This window comes from Sus scrofa, chromosome 1, assembly GCF_054392235.1.
Source record: "Sus scrofa isolate SSC_HxYL_T2T_F1_AM1 chromosome 1, Sscrofa_HxYL_maternal_Yorkshire_Landrace_v2.0, whole genome shotgun sequence".
Lineage (NCBI taxonomy): Eukaryota > Metazoa > Chordata > Mammalia > Artiodactyla > Suidae > Sus > Sus scrofa.
The window spans coordinates 43,234,961-43,255,541 of NC_139383.1; the positions used below are offsets into that span (position 1 = coordinate 43,234,961).

Genomic DNA, 20,581 nt, shown 5'->3' on the forward strand with positions numbered 1-20,581 from the left:
TTTTTCATTCTTTTTTATGGCTCAATAATATTCCATAGTATATATGTACCACATTTTCTTAATGCATTCCTCTCTCGATTGACATTTCAGTTTTCTAAAGATGAAATCACATGCCTAGGTATAGTTTGGTTTAGTGTTTTTCCTGCTGAGTCTCTGAGTCTTCTGGATCCATGATTTGATTTCTGACATTAATTTAGGAAATTTCTCATTCGTTGTTGCTTCAAATACTACTTCTGTTCCTTCTCTCTTTCTTCCTCTGATATTCCCATCACATGCATTACATATATGTTACACCTTTTGTCGTTGTTCCATAGTTCTTGGATTTTCTATTCTGTTTTTTTCCATGTTTTTTCTTCTTTTCAGTTTTGGAAATTTCTATTGACTGTCCTTATTCACAGAGATTCTTTCCTTAGCCATGTCCAGTCTACAAATGAGCCCATCAAAGGCATTCTTCATCTTTCTTACAGTGTTTTTGGTCTCTAGAATTTCTTTCTGACATTTTTCTTATACTTTTAATATCTCTGTTTACAATATCAGAGATAAATTGTTGATATTCAGTATGAAGACCTGCTAGAGCTCCTGGAGGTAAAATTCACAAAAGTGTGAGCATTCCTCCCCCCAACCCCCCCACACCCATGACTGGGTTCCTAAGGGGTTTTTACTTCTCAGAGTTGTCCACAGTGAGCCTCTAGCAATTTGTCAGTTATAATTCAGGGTTTTCTCTCCTAGCACTGGCACCCATGAGGGCTTCTGCTCTGGTAAGCTGTAATTCTCTGTCTTTCCAATTTAGGGGGCAGTGGTGTGCCCTGTGATTGCATTTCTTTGATGGATCTTAGAACAATTGTTGATTTTTCACTTTGTTGAGGTTTTCACTTGTTAGGATGGATTAGCAACTTCTAAGCTCTGTAAATGCTGGACCAGAAGAATTTACATAGCTTTTCTCCTACGTTTTCTTCCATGAGTTTTCTTGTATAAGTTTTACATTTTCATTTAGGTCTTTATTATGAGTTAATTTTTGCTTCAAATGTGAGGAATGGATCAAGATTTTTTTTTTCTTCTTGCATAAGTATCTCCAATTATTCCAGCACCATTTGTGGAACAGATTGTCCTTTCTCCATCTAATTGCTTTTGCATTTTTATCAAAAATCACTTGATTTGTATGCCTGTTTGGGGACTCTATTCCATTGTTCTCTCTGTCTATATCTTTTCTCCAATACCACACTGAATTGATTATTGCAGCTTTGTCATAAATTTAGAAATTGAGTCACATGAGATCTCCTGCTTTGTTTTTTGGTTTGATTCTTCTATTTTCTTTCCTTCTCCATATAAATTTTAGAATCACCTTGTCAATTTCTATAAAAAGAAAAATCCCACTAGGATTTTTGTTTGTACTTGCATTGAATCTATAGAGTAGTTTGAAGAAACATCTTAAAAGTATTGTGTTTTCACTTCATTCCATAAACATTGAATATTTTTGGTTTGATTAGATCATCTTTGATTTCCCATATCAATGTTTTCTAGTTTTTGTACACAGATCTTACACATCTTTTTTTTTTTTTTTTTTTTTTTGTCTTTTTGGGGCTGCACTCGTGGCATATGGAGGTTCCCAGGCTAGGGATCTAATTAGAGCTGTAGCTGCTGGCCTGTGCCACAGCCACAGCAACATGGGGTCCAAGCAGCATCTGCAACCTACACCACAGCTCATGGCAATGCCAGATCCTTAACCCACTGATCAGGGCCAGGGATCGAACCCACAACCTCATGACTACTAGTCAGGTTCGATAACCACTGAGCCATGATGGGAACTCCCACATTGTTTTTTAAGATTGATGCCCAAATATTTCATATTTTGGGGTGCTAGTATAAATTTATTGTTTTGAAATTGCAATTTACAATTTTTGTACATAGACTTGCACCCTGCAACATTGCTACACTTACTTGATAGTTTTAGTAGCTTTCATATAGATTACTTGGTGTTTTCTACAAAATCATATTTTCTGCAGATATAAACAATTTTCTTTTCTTTTTTAGAAAAGACGTTCCAAATGGAAGTTCCTGGGCTAGGGGTCTAATTGGAGCTGCAGCTGCCAGCCTATGCCACAGCCACAGCAATGCCAGATCTGAGCCACATCTGCCACTTACACTACAGCTCACAGCAATGCCAGATTCTTAACCCACTGAGCCAGGCCAGAGATTGGACCCACATCATCATGGATGCTGGTTGGGTTCTTAACCCACTGAGCCACAATGGGAACTCCTGAATCATAGCTATAGCTGCCAGCCTATACCACAGCTACAGCAACTTGAGATCTGAGCCGTGTCTGCGACCCATACTGCAGCTCACAGCTCCTTAACCCACTGAGCAGGGTGAGGGATTGAACCCACATCCTCATGCATACTAGTCGGGTTCGTTACCACTGAGCCACAACGGGAACTCCTATACACTTTTTAAAGAGCTTTATTTATATTCTGTATGTTTAAGACTCTATTGAGTATTTTCTGTTCTTATCCTTTTTATAAATAGATAAATAAACTGAAGCCTGGATATACAAATGTGCCTCAGAGATACTGCAGGTTTAATTGCAGGTCACTGCCATACCGCCAGTCACATGAGTTTTTTAGTTTCCCAGTGTGTGTAAAAGTTATGTTTACACTATGCTACAGTATATTAAGTATGCAGTAGCTTTATGTCTAAAAAAAAAAACTGTAGGAGTTCCTGTCGTGGCTCATGGTAATGAACCTGACTAGTATCCATGAGGATGTGGGTTCAATCCCTGACCTTGCTCAGTGAGTTAAGGAGCCGGTGTTGCCGTGAGCTGTGGCATGGGTTACAGACAGGCTTGTATCCCGAGTTGCTGTGGCTGTGACATAGGCCGTCAGCTACAGCTCTGATTTGAACCTAGCCTGGGAACCTCTGTGTGCTGCAGGTATGGCCCTAAAAAAGACAAAAAACAAACAAACAAACAAAAAAAAAAACAAACCCACTGTACACACCTTAATTAAAAATACTTTTTTGATGATGTTCCTATTGTGGCTTAGCAGGTTACAAACCCAATTAATATCCTTGAGGATGCATGTTTGATCCCTGGCCTCACTCAGTGGGTTAAGGATCCGACGTTGCTGTGAGCTGTGGTGTAGTTTAGATCGTTGATGTGGCTCAGATCCCATGTTGCTGTGGCTGTGGTGTAGGCCAGCAGCTGAAGCTCTGGTTTGCCTCTAGCCTGGGGGAACTTCCATATGCCAAAGGTGTGGCCCTAAAAAAAAAAAAGTTTTGTTGCTAAAATACGCTAACCATCATCTGAGCCTTCAATAAGTCATAGTCTTCTTGCTGGTGGAGAGTCTTGCCTTGATATTGGTGGCTGCTGACTGATGGGGAGGTTGCTGACAGTTAGGGTGGTTTTGTCAATTTCTTAAAATAAGACAGTGATAAAGTTTGCCTCATCAGTTGACTCTTTCCTTCACCAGTTTCTCTACAGCATGCATTGAAGTTTGATAGCATTTTACCCACGGTAGAACTTCTTTCAAAATCGGAGTCAATCCTTTCACATCCTGCTGCTGCTTTATCAACTAAGTTTATGTAATATTCTAAATCCTCTATTGTCATTTCAGTAATTGTCACAGCGTCTTTAGCAAGAGTAGATTCCATCTTGGGAAATCATTTTATCCATTCATAAGAAGCAACTCTTTATAAAGTTTTATCATGAGATTATCCAATTCAGTCACATGTATAGGCTCTACTTCTGTTCTCTTAGAATTCCCACCACATCTACAGTTACAGTAATAACAGCAAAATCACTGGTCACAGATTACCATAAAAAATATAATAATAATGAACAAGTTTGAAATATTGCGAGACTTGCCAAAATGTGTCACAGAGACATAAAGTGAACAAATTGCTGTTGGAAAAATGGCACCAATAGACTTTCTCAACTCAGGATCACCACATACCTCCAATTTGTAACAAACAAACAAACAAAAACAGAGTATCTGTGATGTGCAATGAAGCAAACCTCAGTAAAACAAGAATGCTTATATTAGGAAACTTACCTACAATATCACATCCAGAATGACAGATCCAAGATTCAAATACAAGTCTAGGTAATTCCAAAGCCTTTGTTTTTGACCAGTCTGCTTTACTGACTGGTATAAAGGATGACTCAAAATCAAGTTATACTTATGAACAAAATCCTCCCCCTTATACTGTGACTGGCAGCAAACATTTCATTTTTTGAACTGTAATATATACTGGGGGGTTTTTTTGGACTATAATATATACTGTTCTCTGTCTTTGGATTCTTTTGTAGACAGCGTCTAATACAGATCTCTGGAGATCTAGGCAGAACCATTATCAGATCTATTCATTTCTTTGCTCCTTCTAAAAGTTCAGACTGCTCAGTGAGGTTACCTACCAAGGAGAGACAGAAAATTTAGGGACTTCTGTCTACCACAAAATACTCAGTAACACATATTAGATTTTTAGAACATAGAATCTCTGGAGACCTTCCAGTGACTGGATACCTGAAGTAGCTGTCATGATGCCATCCATTCTTGGTAGAAATAAAAGCTTTGACTCTGTACTGCTCCACTTAAAATGCAGGAATTTATTTCTCTTCATAGTTAGAAGATAGGCTTTTGAAAATAAAAGCTAACTTAGCTTCCTTGTTTCCTTAGGTCTGACAGTAACTGCTGTGAAAGACTCAGGAGAATGGAATTTGGAGGCTGGGGCGTTAGTCCTTGCAGATGCGGGCCTTTGCTGTATCGATGAGTTTAATAGCCTCAAAGAGCATGATAGAACCAGTATCCATGAAGCAATGGAGCAACAAACCATAAGTGTTGCTAAGGCTGGGTAAGAAGTTCTTATCTTTAAAATCTGTGGGAATGATGAGATGACTTTATAAATATATGAAAGGAAAAATGTGAACCATATTGAACTGTATGGTATGTGTGATCGTCTCAGAGATTATCAGTTATCACCCTTCAACACACATTAGTTTTCCCATGGAGATGTGTGAAGAAGTAAAAATGAGCTGTTGAGAAAAAGAAAGAGAAGACTAAAGTATAAATGTAAGTTGACTTAAATCTTGGAGAGGACTAAGGAAGGGCTTTCAATGCAGCATTCTCTCATTCAATAATTGTGCGTCTACTCTGGGCATAGTACTATGTTAAGAATTTTGAAATATTCAAAAAGGAAAAAATAGTTCTGCTTCCGATGACATTCTCCTTATATATCCTAATGGAAGGTTTATCATAGCGTATGGAAAACTAAATATGTATTAGCATAGGATGAAGTACCTACTCTGACTCAGGGAGGCTCAGAGGTTAAGATATGTGAGTTGCTGGTTGCACGGGACCAATGAGGAGGAAAAGAGGCAGGTTCAGATATAACCACCAGGCTCTTACGTGGTTATAGGAAACTTATCTGGCTACAAAGGCTGACCATCACGCAGGCTGCCTGGTCATCCAAGCAAAGAACAGAGCCAGAACTATCTCAGCCTTAAGGCTCCTAGTGTAGATGTGAGGCCAGCTGATCAGGCAGATCTATCAGCAGAGACCTATCTGCCAGCAGAGTCTTCAAATAGAAGTGGGTGCTTGGGAGCCAGGCAGACACTGGCAGGTGAGGATTCTGTGCAGTCTACTTATATACACTCACAAAAAATGGGAAGGGGGAGGATGGTAAGAGAAGGATATGCCCTAGAGGAGAAAGATACAAGAAAAGCTAGGCAGAACCATTATCAGATCTATTCATTTCACTCAAATTATAACCATCCAGAACCTGCCATATACCAGGCACCTTGCTAGACACTGAGAAGTACAGAGATGAGTACAACCTTAAGGTATATCTTTAAAGTGTTCAGTATTTTATTGGGAAAGATAGAAGAGCAACAAAGGGACTAGTCCATAATAAAAGTATTATGAGAGAACATACTTTAAAATAATTATGGATTCTAAACTCTTTTCAGGGAAAATTAGAGATATAGTTTACTAAGTTTCACAAGGTTATTTTCTCATAATATCTCCATTTAATTAGCACTTTTGTTGATTGGTAGAATCCGTGGTTTATTTTGATATGCCTTTTCCAGTGGCAGTCTGGGACATTTTGAAAGATTCCTCAATAATTAAGCCTACATCAGGAAAGACTGGCACAAATGCCATGAATTGTTTTAGAAAAGGAGAAAATTAGTACCACTCTATGATAGGCTACAGAATAAATCTTTGGAAGTGAAAGTATTTTATTAATCACTCCTACTAGCTTACCCTCTGCTAAGTGTGAATTAGTAGGAGTGTTTTGTGCTATACCTATAAGTATGTCGTAAGTTCCAAAAGAAGTGTTCTTGCAGCTAAGCTCTTCACCCACAGATTGGACAGTCTTGTCATAACTCTGTACTGGAACAGTGCTTTTCAAGCTATTTGTGGTGAAGGACCAGTCTTATTATTTTTTTAATCCATCACAGAGCAATGTTTTATAAAATACAGTAAAAATATCTTTAAATGAAATAAAAAAGCAAAGGTGTGTAAAACATAGGCCTAGGGAGTTTCCACTTTGGCTCAGTGGTTTGAGAACCTGACTAGTGTCCATAAGGAGGCAGGTTCGATCCCTGGCCTTGCTCAATGGGTTAAGAATCCGGCCTTCCACAGTGGATTAAGCATCTAGCACTGCTGCAAGCAGCAGCGTAGGTCACAGATGCAGTTCAGATCCTGCGTTGCTGTGGCTGTGGTGTAGGCCAGCAACTGCAGCTCCCATTCGACCCCTAGCCTAGGAAATTCCGTATGCCACAGGTGCCCTAAAAAGGAAAAAAAAAAAAAAAAAAAAAAAGAAAGAAAGATGTAAACTCTAGAACAAACACAAGAAAATAAAAGAGACAAAACTAATAAGCAAGTTACTCTTTTCTGTTGGGTTGTGAACATAAAATGATACCGTAAACAATCCAAAAGAAGGCAAGAAGAGAAGAAAAAGGGAACAGATAATAGATAATAGGATGCAGTTAGCAAGATGATGGAGTTATTTATTTATTTAGACTACATGAAAATTCAAAACTTCTGAGTATCAGAGGGTGTAATAGAGTGAAAAAGCAACATGTGGAATCAGAGAAAATGTTTGCTAATCATATATCTCAAAAGGAGTTAATAACCAGAATATATAAAGAACCCCTACAACTTACCAACACAAAATAATCAAATTAAAAACTGGGCAAATGATTTAAATACACATTTGTCCAAAGATGATGTACAAATTGCCACAAGCACATGAAAAGATGCTCAGCATCACTAATCACTTAGGAAAATGCACAGCAAACATAGTGCAGTATCACTTCACAAATGTTAGGATGGCTACTATAGAAAAACAATAATAACAACCCCACAGAAAAGAGTAAGTATTAACGAAGGTGGGGAGGAATTGAAACCCTCTGGGTTACTGGGAATATAAAATGATGCAGCCACGATGGGAAATTGTTTTGTTGTTCAGTTTCAGTTTTGTAAGATAAATTTCTGGAGATTAGTCACACAATAGTGTGAACATATTTAATGCTATTAAACTTTACATGTAGAAATGGTTAAGATGGTGATTTTTTTTATTTCATAGTTTTTTTATTTCATAGTTTTATACAATTTTCCTTATCTTCCTTATCTTTTTTTTGACTTATGAATTTTTTTTTATTATTACTCAAATGAATTTATCACGTCCATAGTTGTATAATGATCATAACAATCCAATTTCACAGGATTTCCATCCCACGACCCAAGTACATCCCCCCACCCTCCAAACTGTCTCCTCTGGAGATCATAAGTTTTTCAATGTTTGTGAGTCAGCATCTGTTCTGCAAAGAAGTTCAGTCTGTCCTTTTTTCAGATTCCATATGTCAGTGAAAGCATTTTATGTTGGTGTCTCATTGTATGGCTGACTTCGCTTGATAATTTCTAGGTCCACCCATGTTGCTAAAAATGCCATTGTTTTGTCCCCTTTAATGGCTGAGTAATATTCCATTGTGTATATGTACCACCTCTTCTTGATCCACTCCTCTGTCGATGGACATTTAGGTTGTTCACATGTCTTGGCTATTACAAATAGTGCTGCAGTGAACATCAGAGTACATGCGTCTTTGTGAGTCATGGTTTTCTCTGGATAGATGCCCAGGAGTGGGATTGCTGGATCAAATGGTAGTTCTATGTTTAGTTTTCTGAGGAATCTCCATCCTGTTTTCCACAGTGGTTGCACCAATTTAAAATCCCACCAACAGTTTTTAACAGGGTTCCTTTTTCTCCACACACTCTCCAGCACTTATTGTTTATAGACTTTCGGAAGATGGCCATTCTGGCTGGTGTCAGGTGGTACCTCATAGTGGTTTTGATTGGCATTTCTCTAATAATGAGTGATGTTGAACATCTTTTCATGTGTTTTTTGGCCATCTATATGTCTTCTTTGGAGAACTGTCTGTTTAGATCTTCTGCCCATTTTTTGATGGGGTTGTTTGTTTTTTTTGGTATGGAGCTGCAGAAGGTGTTTATCAGTTTTGGAGATGAATCCCTTGTCACTTGATTCACTTGCAAAGATTTTCTCCCCTTCTGTGGGTTGTCTTTTTGTGTTGTTTAGGGTTTCCTTTGCTGTGCAGAAACTTTTCAGTTTGATTAGGTCCCCTTTGTTTATTTTTGTTTTTGTTGTCGATCCACTCAGAGGTGGATCTGAGAAGATGTTGCTGTTGTTTATGTTGGGGAGTGTTTGGCCTACGTTTTCCTCTAAGAGTTTGATAGTGTCTGGTCTTCTATCTAGGTCTTTAATCCATGTTGAGTTTATTTTTGTGTATGGTGTTAGGGAGTGTTCTAATTTCATTCTTTTCCATGTGGCTGTCCAGTTTTCCCAGCACCACTTATTGAACAAGCTGTCCTTTCTCCATTGTATATTCTTGCCTCCTTGGTCATAGATGAGCTGGCTGTAGGTGTGTGGGTTTAATTCTGGGCTTTCTATCCTGTTCCACTGATCTGTATGTCTGTCTTTGTGCCAGTACCTTATGGTTTTGAGGACTTTTGCTTTGTAGTATAGTCTGAAGTCCGGGAGCCTGATTCCTCCAGGTCCATTTTTCTTTTTCAGGATGTCTTTGGCTATTCTGGGTCTTTTGTGCTTCCAAACACACTTTAAAATATTTTGTTTGAGTTCTGTGAAAAATGTCCTTGGTAATTTGATAGGGATTGCATTGAATCTGTACATTCGGTAGGTTAGGTAGTATAGTCATTTTGATAATATTAACTCTTCCAATCCACGAGCATGGTATATCTTTCCATCTATTTGTGGCATCTTTGATTTCTTTCATCGGTGTCTTATAGTTTTCAGAGTACAGGTCTTTTGTCTCTTTAGGTTGGTTTACTCCTAGGTATTTTATTATTTTGGATGCAATGGTAAACAGGATTGCTTCCCTAATTTCTCTTTCTGCTCTTTCATTGTTAGTGTATAGAAATGCTGTCGATTTCTGTGTATTAATTTTGTATCCTGTGACTTTGCCAAATTCGTGGATGAGCTCTAACAGTTTTCTGGTAGAGTCTTTAGGATTCTCTAGGTATAATATCATGTCCTCTGCAAATAGTGATAGTTTTACTTCTTCCTTTCCAATTTGGATTCCTTTTATTTCTTTTACTTCTCTGATTGCCATGGCTAGGACTTCCAAAACTATGTTGAAGAGTAGTGGTGAGAGCGGACATCCTTGTCTTGTTCCAAGATGTTGAATTTTATGACACTTTTTTTTAATTGAACTAGAGTTGATTTACAACATTGTATAATTTCTGCTGTGATTAATTTCTGCTATGTTAATTTCAGCAAAGCGATTCAGTTATTCATATAATTATTCTTTTCCATTCTGTTCCATTATGGTTTATCACAGGATATTGAATATAGTTCCATGTGCTATACAGTAAGACCTTGTTGTTTATCCATTCTATATATAATAGTTTGCATCTGTTCATCCCAAACTCTTGCTCCATCACTTTCCCCCCCACCCACACTCTTGGCAGCTACAAGGCTCTTCTCTATGTCTGTGAGTCTGCTTCTGTTTTGTAGTCTTGATCCATTAATCTGTGGGTTTCCATGTCTTGGCTATTGTAAATAGTGCTGTTATGAATGTAGGGGTGCATGTAAGCTTTTGATTTATATTTTTGTCCAGAGATATGCCCTGAAGTGGGATTGCTGGATCATATGACATGCATTTTTTTTTCTTTTGTCTTTTTGCCATTTTCTTGGGCTGCTCCCGCAGCATATAGAGGTTCCCAGGCTAGGGGTCCAATCGGAGCTGTAGCCACCGGCCTATGCCAGAGCCATAGCAACGCGGGATCAGAGCCGCGTCTGCAACCTACACCACAGCTCACGGCAACGCCGGATCCTTAACCCACTGAGCAAGGGCAGGGACCGAACCCGCAACCTCATGGTTCCTAGTCAGATTCGTTAACTACTGCGCCAGGACGGGAACTCCAACATGCATTTTTTTTAACCACAATAAAAAATAACAAACAGGAGTTCCTGTCATGGCACAGTGGTTAACGAATCCAACTAGGAACCATGAGGTTGCGGGTTCGATCTCTGGCCTTGCTCAGTGGGTTAAGGATCCGGCGTTGCCGTGAGCTGTGGTGTAGGTCGCAGACGTGGCTCGGATCCCGCGTTGCTATGGCTCTGGCGTAGGCCGGTGGCTACAGTTCCGATTGGACCCCTAGCCTGGGAACCTCCATATGCCATGGGAGCGGCCCTAGAAAAGGCAAAAAGACCAAACAAAAAAAAAAAAAAAAAAAAAAAAAAAACCACAAATTTGAAAAAATATAACTCATTTTATTTATCTGTTCCACTGCTGATACATATTTAGATTTTTTTCCAAATTGATATGTTTACTAATGCTGCTCTCAACAGTCTGGTACACCCTTTTGGTGAACATATTTGTGCATCTGTCTTGGGTGTATCCCCAAGAGTGGAATTGTTGGGTCATAGAGTATGTAAATGTCTAACTTAGGAGATACTACCAAGGAGTTTTCAAAATGGATTGAGCAGTTTACACTCACAGGCTTATTTGAGAGTTCCATTTGCTCCACATTCTCACCAACATTTGGTATTGTTAGGGTTTTTTAGCCATTGTGGTGTACATGGAGCAGTATTTAATTTTTTTTTAATTTTTGCAATAGCTTTATTGGAATACAATTTAAATGTAATACAATTGACTCATTAAATGTGAACAAATCGGTGATAGTATATTCATAGAATTATACAACCATCATCACAATTGAAGAACATTTAAAAACATTTTAATCATACCAAAAAGAAAGCCTAATCCTAGTCAACCACCAATCTACTTATAAGATGATAGACTTAAATTCAACCATATCAATAATAATAATAATGTCATGTAAATAACTAAAAGGCAGAAGCTGTCAGATTGGGTAGAAAAAAAGCAAGATCCAACTAAATGCTGCTCTCAGGAAACTGACTTTTACTTCAAATACACAAGTAAGTTAAGAGTAAAAATATGGAGGAGTTTCCATTGTGGCTCAGTGGGTTAAGAACCCAACTAGTATCCATGAGGACGCACATTCGATCCCTGGCCTCGCTCAATGAGTTAAAGGATCCAGTGTTGCTATAAGCTGTGGCATAGGTTGCAGATGCAGCTTGGGTCTGGCGTTGCTGTGGCTGTGGTGTAGGCCAGCAGCTGCAGCTCCAATTCAACCCCTAGCCCAGGAATATCCATATGCCACAGGTGTAGCCATAAAAATTAAAAAAAATTAAAAGATGGGGGAAAAGTATTCCATAGAAACACCAAAACCTGACCAAGACACTACAGGAAAATAAAACTACAGACCAAAATCTCCTATGAACATAGGTATGAAAACTCTTAACAATATTTTAGTAAATTAAATCCAGCAGTATATTAAAAGGATTATATGGTGTAACCAAAAAGAAATCAAAGTTTGGTGTAACATTTGAAAATCAATCAATATAGTTTACATTATTAACAGAATAAAAAGAAAAAAAAATCCCCATAGATACAGAAAATGAACTGGACAAAATTAAGCATCCATTAATAATAAAAATTCTCAGCAAACCAGAAGAGAAGCCCCTCCACTTGTTATTTAATAAATAGCATCTATGAAAAACTTCCCCCAAATTTCTCCTACTTTATGACAAAAAACTTCATGTTTTCCACCTAAGGTTGGGAGCATGTCAAGGATGTCCAGTCTTACCTCTTATCAGTATTGTAGGAAGTCATAGTTTAGTAAGACAAAAAAAAAAAAAAAAAAAAAGACATTCAGATTGGAAAGAAAGAAGTTAAAATTGTCTATTCTATATGGCATGATCATCTACATAGAAAATTTCAAAGAATCAATGATCAATGAAAAAAGGTACTAGAACTTAGAAGCAGATTTTAAAAGGTCATGGGATGCAAGGTCGATGTATAAAAATTAATTGTATTTCTGTTTCTATATGCTAGCAGTGAATAATTAGAAAATAAAATAACTAAAATAGTATCCCAAACATGAAATGTTTGTGGATAAATCTAACAAAATATGTCCTAGATTTTTACAGTAAAAACTCAGAACAAAAAACCCAAAAAACTACAGAACATAAATGAAAGATATTAAAGAGAACCTAAATAAATAGAGATACCGAGTTTCATTGATCGAAAGACTTAACTATTGTTAAGATGTAAGTTTTCCCCAAAGCAATCTATAATTTAATTTCAGTTAAGAATTCAACAGATTTGTACAACCCAAAATCTATCAAGTGGTAAATGGATAAACACATTTGATATACCCATGCAATGGAATATTGTTAGCAATATAAAGGAACAAACTATTGATAAGTGCACCGACATGGTTGAATCTTAAAATCACTGTGTGAAGTGAAAGATGCCGGGCACAAAAGACATAGTTTATGATTCCATTGATAGCAAATTCTAGAAGAGGCAAAACTGTAAGGAGAGAAATCAGATCAAGTAGTTGACAGGGGTTAAGGGCCAGGGCAAGGGATTGACTTCAGAGGGACACCTTAAAAGTTAAATTTTACTGTATGTCGTTCATACCACAATAATCTTTAATTTAAAGTATATATAAGCCCATATGTTTTACTTTTAGATTCAACAGATAAGAAATCATTCTGTCCAGTTGCCACTGAATTTTCCAAATACTTATTCTTTGGATGCTTATCTCTTCCCTGACTGGTAACAATGTATGAATATGACTATGCAAGTTCATAGTCTGAGCTTTGACCCCTGAGGACAGACTTCCAGAGTCCACATGAGGATGGGAAGGAGATAGAAAGGACTAACAGTGCCAGGGGAGATGATACATTTATCATCAGTAAAACTTTTTTTTCCCCTGCCACTGGAGTGACATCTTCCAAAAGAAATAATTTTCAAATTAGATTTCTTTTGTCTGTTGGGAAAAGAGAAGACTTACAGCTAGGGACAAGCAATTTGAACTGTATTTTATTACTTCTATTAATAGTCATTGTTTCTCAAATGTATGCTATATACTGAAAGGAGTTTTGCCTAAGAATCTCAGCCATTTGAATTCTTTGTGAACTTTTCTCAAGGTCTCACTTTTAAACCATTACACCATAGTAGACATCGATGTTATTGTTATTTTTATTGTTAAACATTTGTATGATTTTTGTTTCAAGATACAGTTCTTTAGACGCATCTCTTTTGTCTTGGCTGCAGAGTTTTATACCTGTAAATACCTCTTTGAACTATGGATCAGAATCAATATTTTATTTCTATCTATTTACATTGATGTAAGAATTTTTACTTTTCAAAGCATTTTAGTATATAATTTTCATTTAAAGATAACTATAATTTACTTGCATTCCAGAGTCTTTTTTGTCCTCTAAATTATTATTATTAAACTAGGTCTTATCCATTGACTATCAGGTGTGGATGTTGGTGGCCTTTTGATTTATTCCTTACCCCACATAACTATCTCTGGATTCATAAAGACATTTTTATTATTTTATTTTAATGTTCTGGCCACACCCACAGCATGTGCAAGTTCCCAGGCCAGGAATCAGACCCAAGCCACAGCAGCAACCCAAGCCTCTTTAGCGACAACACCAGATCCTTAACCTGCTGCCCCACAAGAGAACTCCTATACTATTTTATTTTTATCATGCATTTTTAAAGACAGAGGTCCCAAACATTGCATAAGTGTATTATTATATGATAGTCAGTGGTTTGTGCCTTTTATTTCTTCATCTTGAAAGGATTTTTTGATGAATTTTTAATTACCTTGTATTTAAAGATTTTTTTATTACCTTTTTATAGCAGAGCTTGGCTTCCTGTGGCCTCTGAACTTATTAAACAGTCAACTTGCAGCCAGTTCCCAGGGTGACAGGGCCACCACATGCTGATGAACATTGGTGGTGGCTACTTTTGCTTCTGAGTGTGTTTCTAATGTATGCTGGCCTTAAAATGTATTTCAGCTGGACTCAACATTTCTAACTCTGTTCAAAAATTTTAATTTTATTTGAAAACATACATCTTGGATTTGAATTTCTTCCACCTTTTGTTGTTAGACTCCTTATTTTCCACTCAGAGGTTATGTCCTGAAACAAGGATCTTCAGGAAGGGTGTATGTTACTGTCCAAGAGACCAAACGCTTTTCTTCTGGAATTATTCTCTTCTTTGTAAATTCTCTGTGAAATTACTTAAAACCGCCACTATCACTACTCAGTGGTAACAAATATCCAACAATAACAAAAGCAGTGAATGTCTCTTCATTCATTAATAAGCAAAACTGAATTGTTGATACTCTTGTTTCGCAGTCAATGGGGTTATGATGGAAAGAGCAAAAGCTTTGAGGTCAGAGAGACCTAGAGTCCATTCCAGCCTCTTTTACTACTTCCTGATCTTACGCGAGAGAATTGTCATCTCTGAACCTCACTTCACTCATCTGTGAAATGAAAAAAACAGCATCTTTCTTCCAGGAATGTTCTCAATTCAGAGTTGATATGCATGAATTTCCCAACTCAGTGCCTGCCATATGGTAAAATACACATAACATGAAACTTACCATCTTAGACATACAGTTTTAACCATTTTTAAGGATACAGTTCATTGGAGTTAAGTACATTCACACTGTTGTACAACCATATATGTACTTTCTAAAAAGTTTTCTAACCAATGTCCTCTTAGGCTAGGGAGAAGAGACACTGATGACTCTCTAAAATTATTTACTTCATTTGTTTATGAAGGTGTTCATATACAAGGTTTTTATGAACTCGAGTCTCCAAAGTAGTTTCAGAATTACTACACCAGCACCATTGCCAATAACAGTCACCACACATACACATAAAACAAAAAACAAAAAAAACCCTAACAACCAAATAAGTAATATTCAAGCCTTCTTTGCACTTCTTTTTTAGTTTAGAACATATTCCGCCAAGGTGATCAGAGTGAAATGTTCAAAAGTTATTTGATCTTTGTGTGGTTGTATTCCTGATATACAATTAGGAAACAAGGCTTTTAAAACCTATGTTTGTGTTCACTTTTAAAGTTTGCTTTTTTCAGTCTTTTATTTTCTTTTTGGCTGCACCTGAGGCATGTGGAAGGTCCCAGGCCAAAGATGGAGCCCCCACCACTGTGGTGACCCAAGCCACAGCAGTGACAATGCCAGATCTCCAAACTGCTGAGCCACAAGGGAACTGTTTTTTTCCATTTTTTGATTGAATTTTTATTTTTTGATTTTGTAAAATATATTTCAAAAGTCAAAACTATATACTACAGAAGTCACACTCATATCCCTACTCCTTCCATTCTGTTTCCTTCTATTCCTTACATAAATCTTTTTCATTGGTTTCTGATTTATCTTTGCTATGTTTCTTTCTTTTTTTTGCAAAAATAAGCAAAAACATTTGTGCATTTGTATGTGTGCATCTCCTCTTTTTCATATGAAAAGGATAGCATAATATATATGTTCTTTGGCACTGCTTCAGTGGTATCTTGTAACTATCATATATATTCTTTATCATTTTTTCATATGTTTTATAGAAATGTTGCCATACTGGTTTATAAATCCCCTTTCTCCAAAAATTTGTTTCAAAAAGTTTTTTGGGTTTTTTTATGTGTGTGTTTTTGTTTATTTGTTTGCTTGCTTTTTATGGTTACAACTATGGTATATGGAAGTTCCCAGGTTAGGGGTCAAATCAGACCTGCAGGTGCCAGCCTACACCCCAGCCACAGCAATGCTGGATCCTTAACCCACTGAGTGAGGCCAGGGATCAAGCCCACATCTTCATGGATACTAGTTGGGTTTGTAACCTGCTGAGCCACAAAGAGAACTCTTCAAAAAGGTTTTTCATCTTCAGGTAAAAGGACCCTTTTTAAAATTATATCTGGTTTTATTGCATTGTTTGTATTACTTCTACTTTAAGGAACTTCATGAGACTTTTTTCCTTTGTGACCTGATATAAGGACAATTTCATAACTGGCCCATCTATGCTTGTATGCTTGAAAAGTTATATTCTGTGTAATCAGAATGTTATATATATACACACATGTACACATACACACACACAAACACATATAAACTCTACCTTATAGGGTCTTCTATGTATTTACCCTTTTGTCTGTTTGATGTGTCTTAGGCTGAGAGTGGTTTGTTAAAGTCTCATTATTATTATTTGCATCCCTTATAGTTTCTGCTTTATGAAGGTAGTAGTTGCTGTGGCTTTAGCATTTGCACCTTGTGTTAATGCTTTGTGACCTGAATTTTACCTTGCCTGGTATCAAGATCATAATTCCTGATTTCATATTATTTGCATTTTCCTGATATATCTTTGCTTCTTCCTTTATGTTTAGCCTTTTGACTTCAGCCATTTGTTCTCTTGTGTACAGCATAGAGTTGGTTTTATTTTATTTTCCTTTGTTTTATGAATAACCTGCAAATCTTCTTCTTTTAATATGTGAGTTCAGCACATTTACCTTTATTGCTATTACCAATAAGCTTGGTGTCAACTGTTTCATCTTTAAAAAAAACTTGTGTTTCTTTTTTTATGTGTTTGGCATTTAGGAAGGTCTGCATTTTTGTTGTACATTAGGGGTTGGCAATTTTTTTCTATAAAGGTCGAGATAAATGTTTAGGCTTTATGGGCTATACAACCTCTGTTTCAACTACTCAAGTCTGCAGATGCAGACAATATGGCTGCATCAGTATGTCTGTGATGTAGACAGAACAAAAGAAACCATAGACAATATGTAAATGAATGGATTCCAGTGAAGCCTTTCTCAGGAAACAAGCTGGATTTGACCTGCTGGCTATAGTTTGATGGCACCTGTTCCAGGACTTACCTACATCCCTTTTATAATGCATTCGGCCCACTTATCTTCGCTTGAGAACTTTAAATAGTAACCTTTGATTGTTCTCCATTGCCCATGTGATAACCGATGAGCACATTCTACCCTCCCCTTTCTCCCTTCTCTTTACTATTAAAAAATGGTCATTTTATTTATACTTTCTCAGGACAAATATCACTTATATTTATATAATCTTTTTCCACTTTTATACCTTCCTTTGTTTTGGTCTTAGATCTAAAATTAAATATACTCAAGGCTCACCATTAGTCCTTTGCCAGAGTACCACTATCATCTCTTGTTTAAATGAAGCTTATCCTCTAACAGATTCCTTGGGAAGGGTTCCTGAGGACTAAACTGAATTTGTTCATGTTTCAAACTATTTTTCATAGCTTTGGTACTTGAAGAACAGTATGCTGGATATAAGACCTACCCTTACACTTTCTTTCCTATAGTCCTGCTTAGCATGTTGCTGTTGACAAATAATGACATTCTGATAGCCTTTGCTTTGTAGCTGATTTGATTTCTTGCCTGAAGGCCCAGAAGGATTTTATTTTTCTTAGTTGTTTATGTGCAATACTTTCACTAGGCTATGTCTCAGTTGGTTATTCTTCGGGTTTCGTTTTGTTTTGTTTCATTTTTTAGAGGTTATTGAGCTCTTGGAAATGTAGAAGTCTTTTTTTCTCTTTGGAAATTTTTCTTGTATTATAACTTCAGATATTCTCTTCCTTGTTTTGTTTTTATTTTTCCAGAAGTTCTAATTACATGTATGTAAGGTATCATTTGCCTAGATTCTAGAACAACCAGGTTTTTTCTTAAACTTTTTAGCTCTTTTGTATTTTGTTTTTATTCTCTTGGCATTTTTATTCCTCCCTTTAGCACCCTTCATTAGATTTTCAGTCCTGCCTATCCTTTCTTTGATATTTTAGATTTAAATGTTCATTTCTGGGAGTTCCCATCATGGCACAGTGGTTAACGAATCTGACTATGAACCATGAGATTGCAGGTTTGATCCCTGGCCTTGCTCAGTGGGTTAAGGATCCGGTGTTGCTGCGAGCTGTGGTGTAGGTTGTAGATGCGGCTCGGATCCCGCGCGTTGCTGTGGCTCTAGTGTAGGCTGGTGGCTACAGCTCCAATTAGACCCCTGGTCTGGGAATCTCCATATGCCACGGGAGTGGCCCTAGAAAAGACAAAGAGACAATAAATAAATAAATAAATAAATAAATAAATGTTCATTTCTGAAATTATTTTGTCTCTCTCCCTTCCCCCATTTTCTTTCCTGAGTCATCTCTGGATATTCATTTTCCTCTTTTTTATTCTTTTCTATCCTAAGTTTTTGAATTCTCATTTGGAATTGCTTCTCATATATGCAGTTGTTTGTGTAAGAATATGTAATTTAAATGAGGGTACTAAATACAGATTGCTTCTGCATTGTGGGTTTTTTAGGGGGAGGTGAGATGAGGGTTTTATCAACTAAAATATTTTGATTCTTGTACTAGTTTTATATGAATATTGCATGTCATATCCATTCATTTGAAATTCTTAACTTCTGAATCATTGTGGGTTGACTGCTGTAGAGTCAGGTTCCAGTATCTGATCCAGCCAGTTGTCCATGTACAGCAGTTTACGTAAAAAGGGGTTGTGGAGTTATGCTCTTTGTGAGCATTCCAGTGCTTGGCTTGTCCAGGACTACAATGAGGACAAAAGAATCACTTAAGGGATATACCAGAAAACAAGTCATACATTAGTTGTGAGTAGTGGTAGATTTGTCAGTTTGGAGAAACAATAGTTTAGACCGAATAGCCTGGTAAATCAATCTAAATAGGAGGTAGCTCTTTATGACAAAAGTCTTGAGCTCAGTGGGTTTCAAAGAGACAGACAAAAAGAAAGGTAGTGTTTTAAGACAGTACTTAGTCATATATGCCTAGTGAGATGTAAATTCTTGGTCAAGCTCTGTAGTTTGTAGACAGTTGTTTTCTCCCTGGTCGTAGCTACCAGGGAGATTTTTCTTCCTCCATCAAAGTTGTCCTTTTACATCCTTTTTTTTTTTTTTTTAACTTTTATTTTGACATCCCTGTAATATCTGTAATGTCACTCACAGAAAAGTGCAGGAACATGGTACATGTTGGTTTTGCTCTTGGGCCGGCAGTTAAGTGTGTCCTCAGTCACCATCCATCATCTGCTTGGTGGTGGGAACCAAGGAAAGCTGTCTTCAGCTTCCACTTTATCTCGTGTTAATTTTTCATAGCACTTAGTCTGGGTCACTTTACAATTTAAGAAAAAGTTGGATCTGCCTACAATAGTAGCTTATCTAATTTTTTAGCTAGCAGTTTTCAGAACTTAAGTTCACTCTCCCTAATTAGAAGGCTGTTAATCTTCCTGATACAAAGTTTACAGTTAATTACCAAATGTAGAACGCATCAGAAAATGTCCCTAGAGACATAACAGCATGTTGAGTTGTTCATTAGTAAGCAGATAAGAAGGGTTAAGTATGAAAACAGAATACTTAATCATGTATTCAGCTACAGTAAAGTAAGGATACTCTGAATGTTACTCTCGAAACACCTGAGGTGCTCCTCAGCCTTTCGTTCAAAGACTTTTCTTCCTTTGGATTCTGTCCCCTAGGAGTCCTACACTGAGCCAGCATCATCCAGATGTTCTGAGCCCATTCACTAGGACCACTTCAGGTTTTTCTTTGCTATGTTTGATACCTTGCACCACCATTTTTAGGAACTCTTAGATATGTCTGCTTTTGTTTTCTCCATCTCATTATCTCTCTCATGTCTCAAGTGACAGAATTCTGATTGACTTGTGAAGGGATTTTTATCTGAAATTATAATCTCCCTTAAGGGTATTAGTGTGAACCATTGGATCAGAATATCTGACTGGTCACCAAGGCTACAGGGGATCTTGCAGAGGGGTGTGTGTGTGTGTGTGTGTGTGTGTGTGTGTGTGTGTGTATGTGACTTTATAAACACTGCACAGAGGTAGGGCGCTCTTGTTAAAAAAAAGAACCACACACTTAATCATTCCATGTAACTGTGCCAATTCCACAAACTGTTTTGTGAGTTGAGGTTAAAGTTTATGTGTTGGGAACATGCCTCCAAGGAGCGTATCATAAGCTATACACACACCATTCAATTGCGCAAGTAGCTGGGAGAGAATCATTATGATTTCTGGAGGGTAATAGCTTGCCATGGGTAGTCAGAATAGAAAAAAAATGCAAAGACACTCAGGATGTCTACCATGGACGTCTAGAGTCTACTAAAATG

At 37.2% G+C, this 20,581-nt stretch overlaps 1 protein-coding gene across 6 annotated transcripts in view; it reads left to right on the forward strand.

Moving 5' to 3' along the window:
- The window catches only part of MCM9 (minichromosome maintenance 9 homologous recombination repair factor), a 96,297-nt gene that overhangs the window by 53,166 nt on the left and 22,550 nt on the right, over window positions 1–20,581 (forward strand). For 3 of the 6 annotated variants that reach the window (XM_003353232.5, XM_084958134.1, XM_084958141.1), the window contains one exon: window positions 4,672–4,846. The exons of the other annotated variants lie outside the window; for them this stretch is intronic. In XM_003353232.5, the coding sequence (XP_003353280.4) occupies window positions 4,672–4,846 (175 nt within the window). The remainder of the gene's footprint in view (window positions 1–4,671; window positions 4,847–20,581) is intronic. 6 annotated transcript variants of the gene reach the window in all.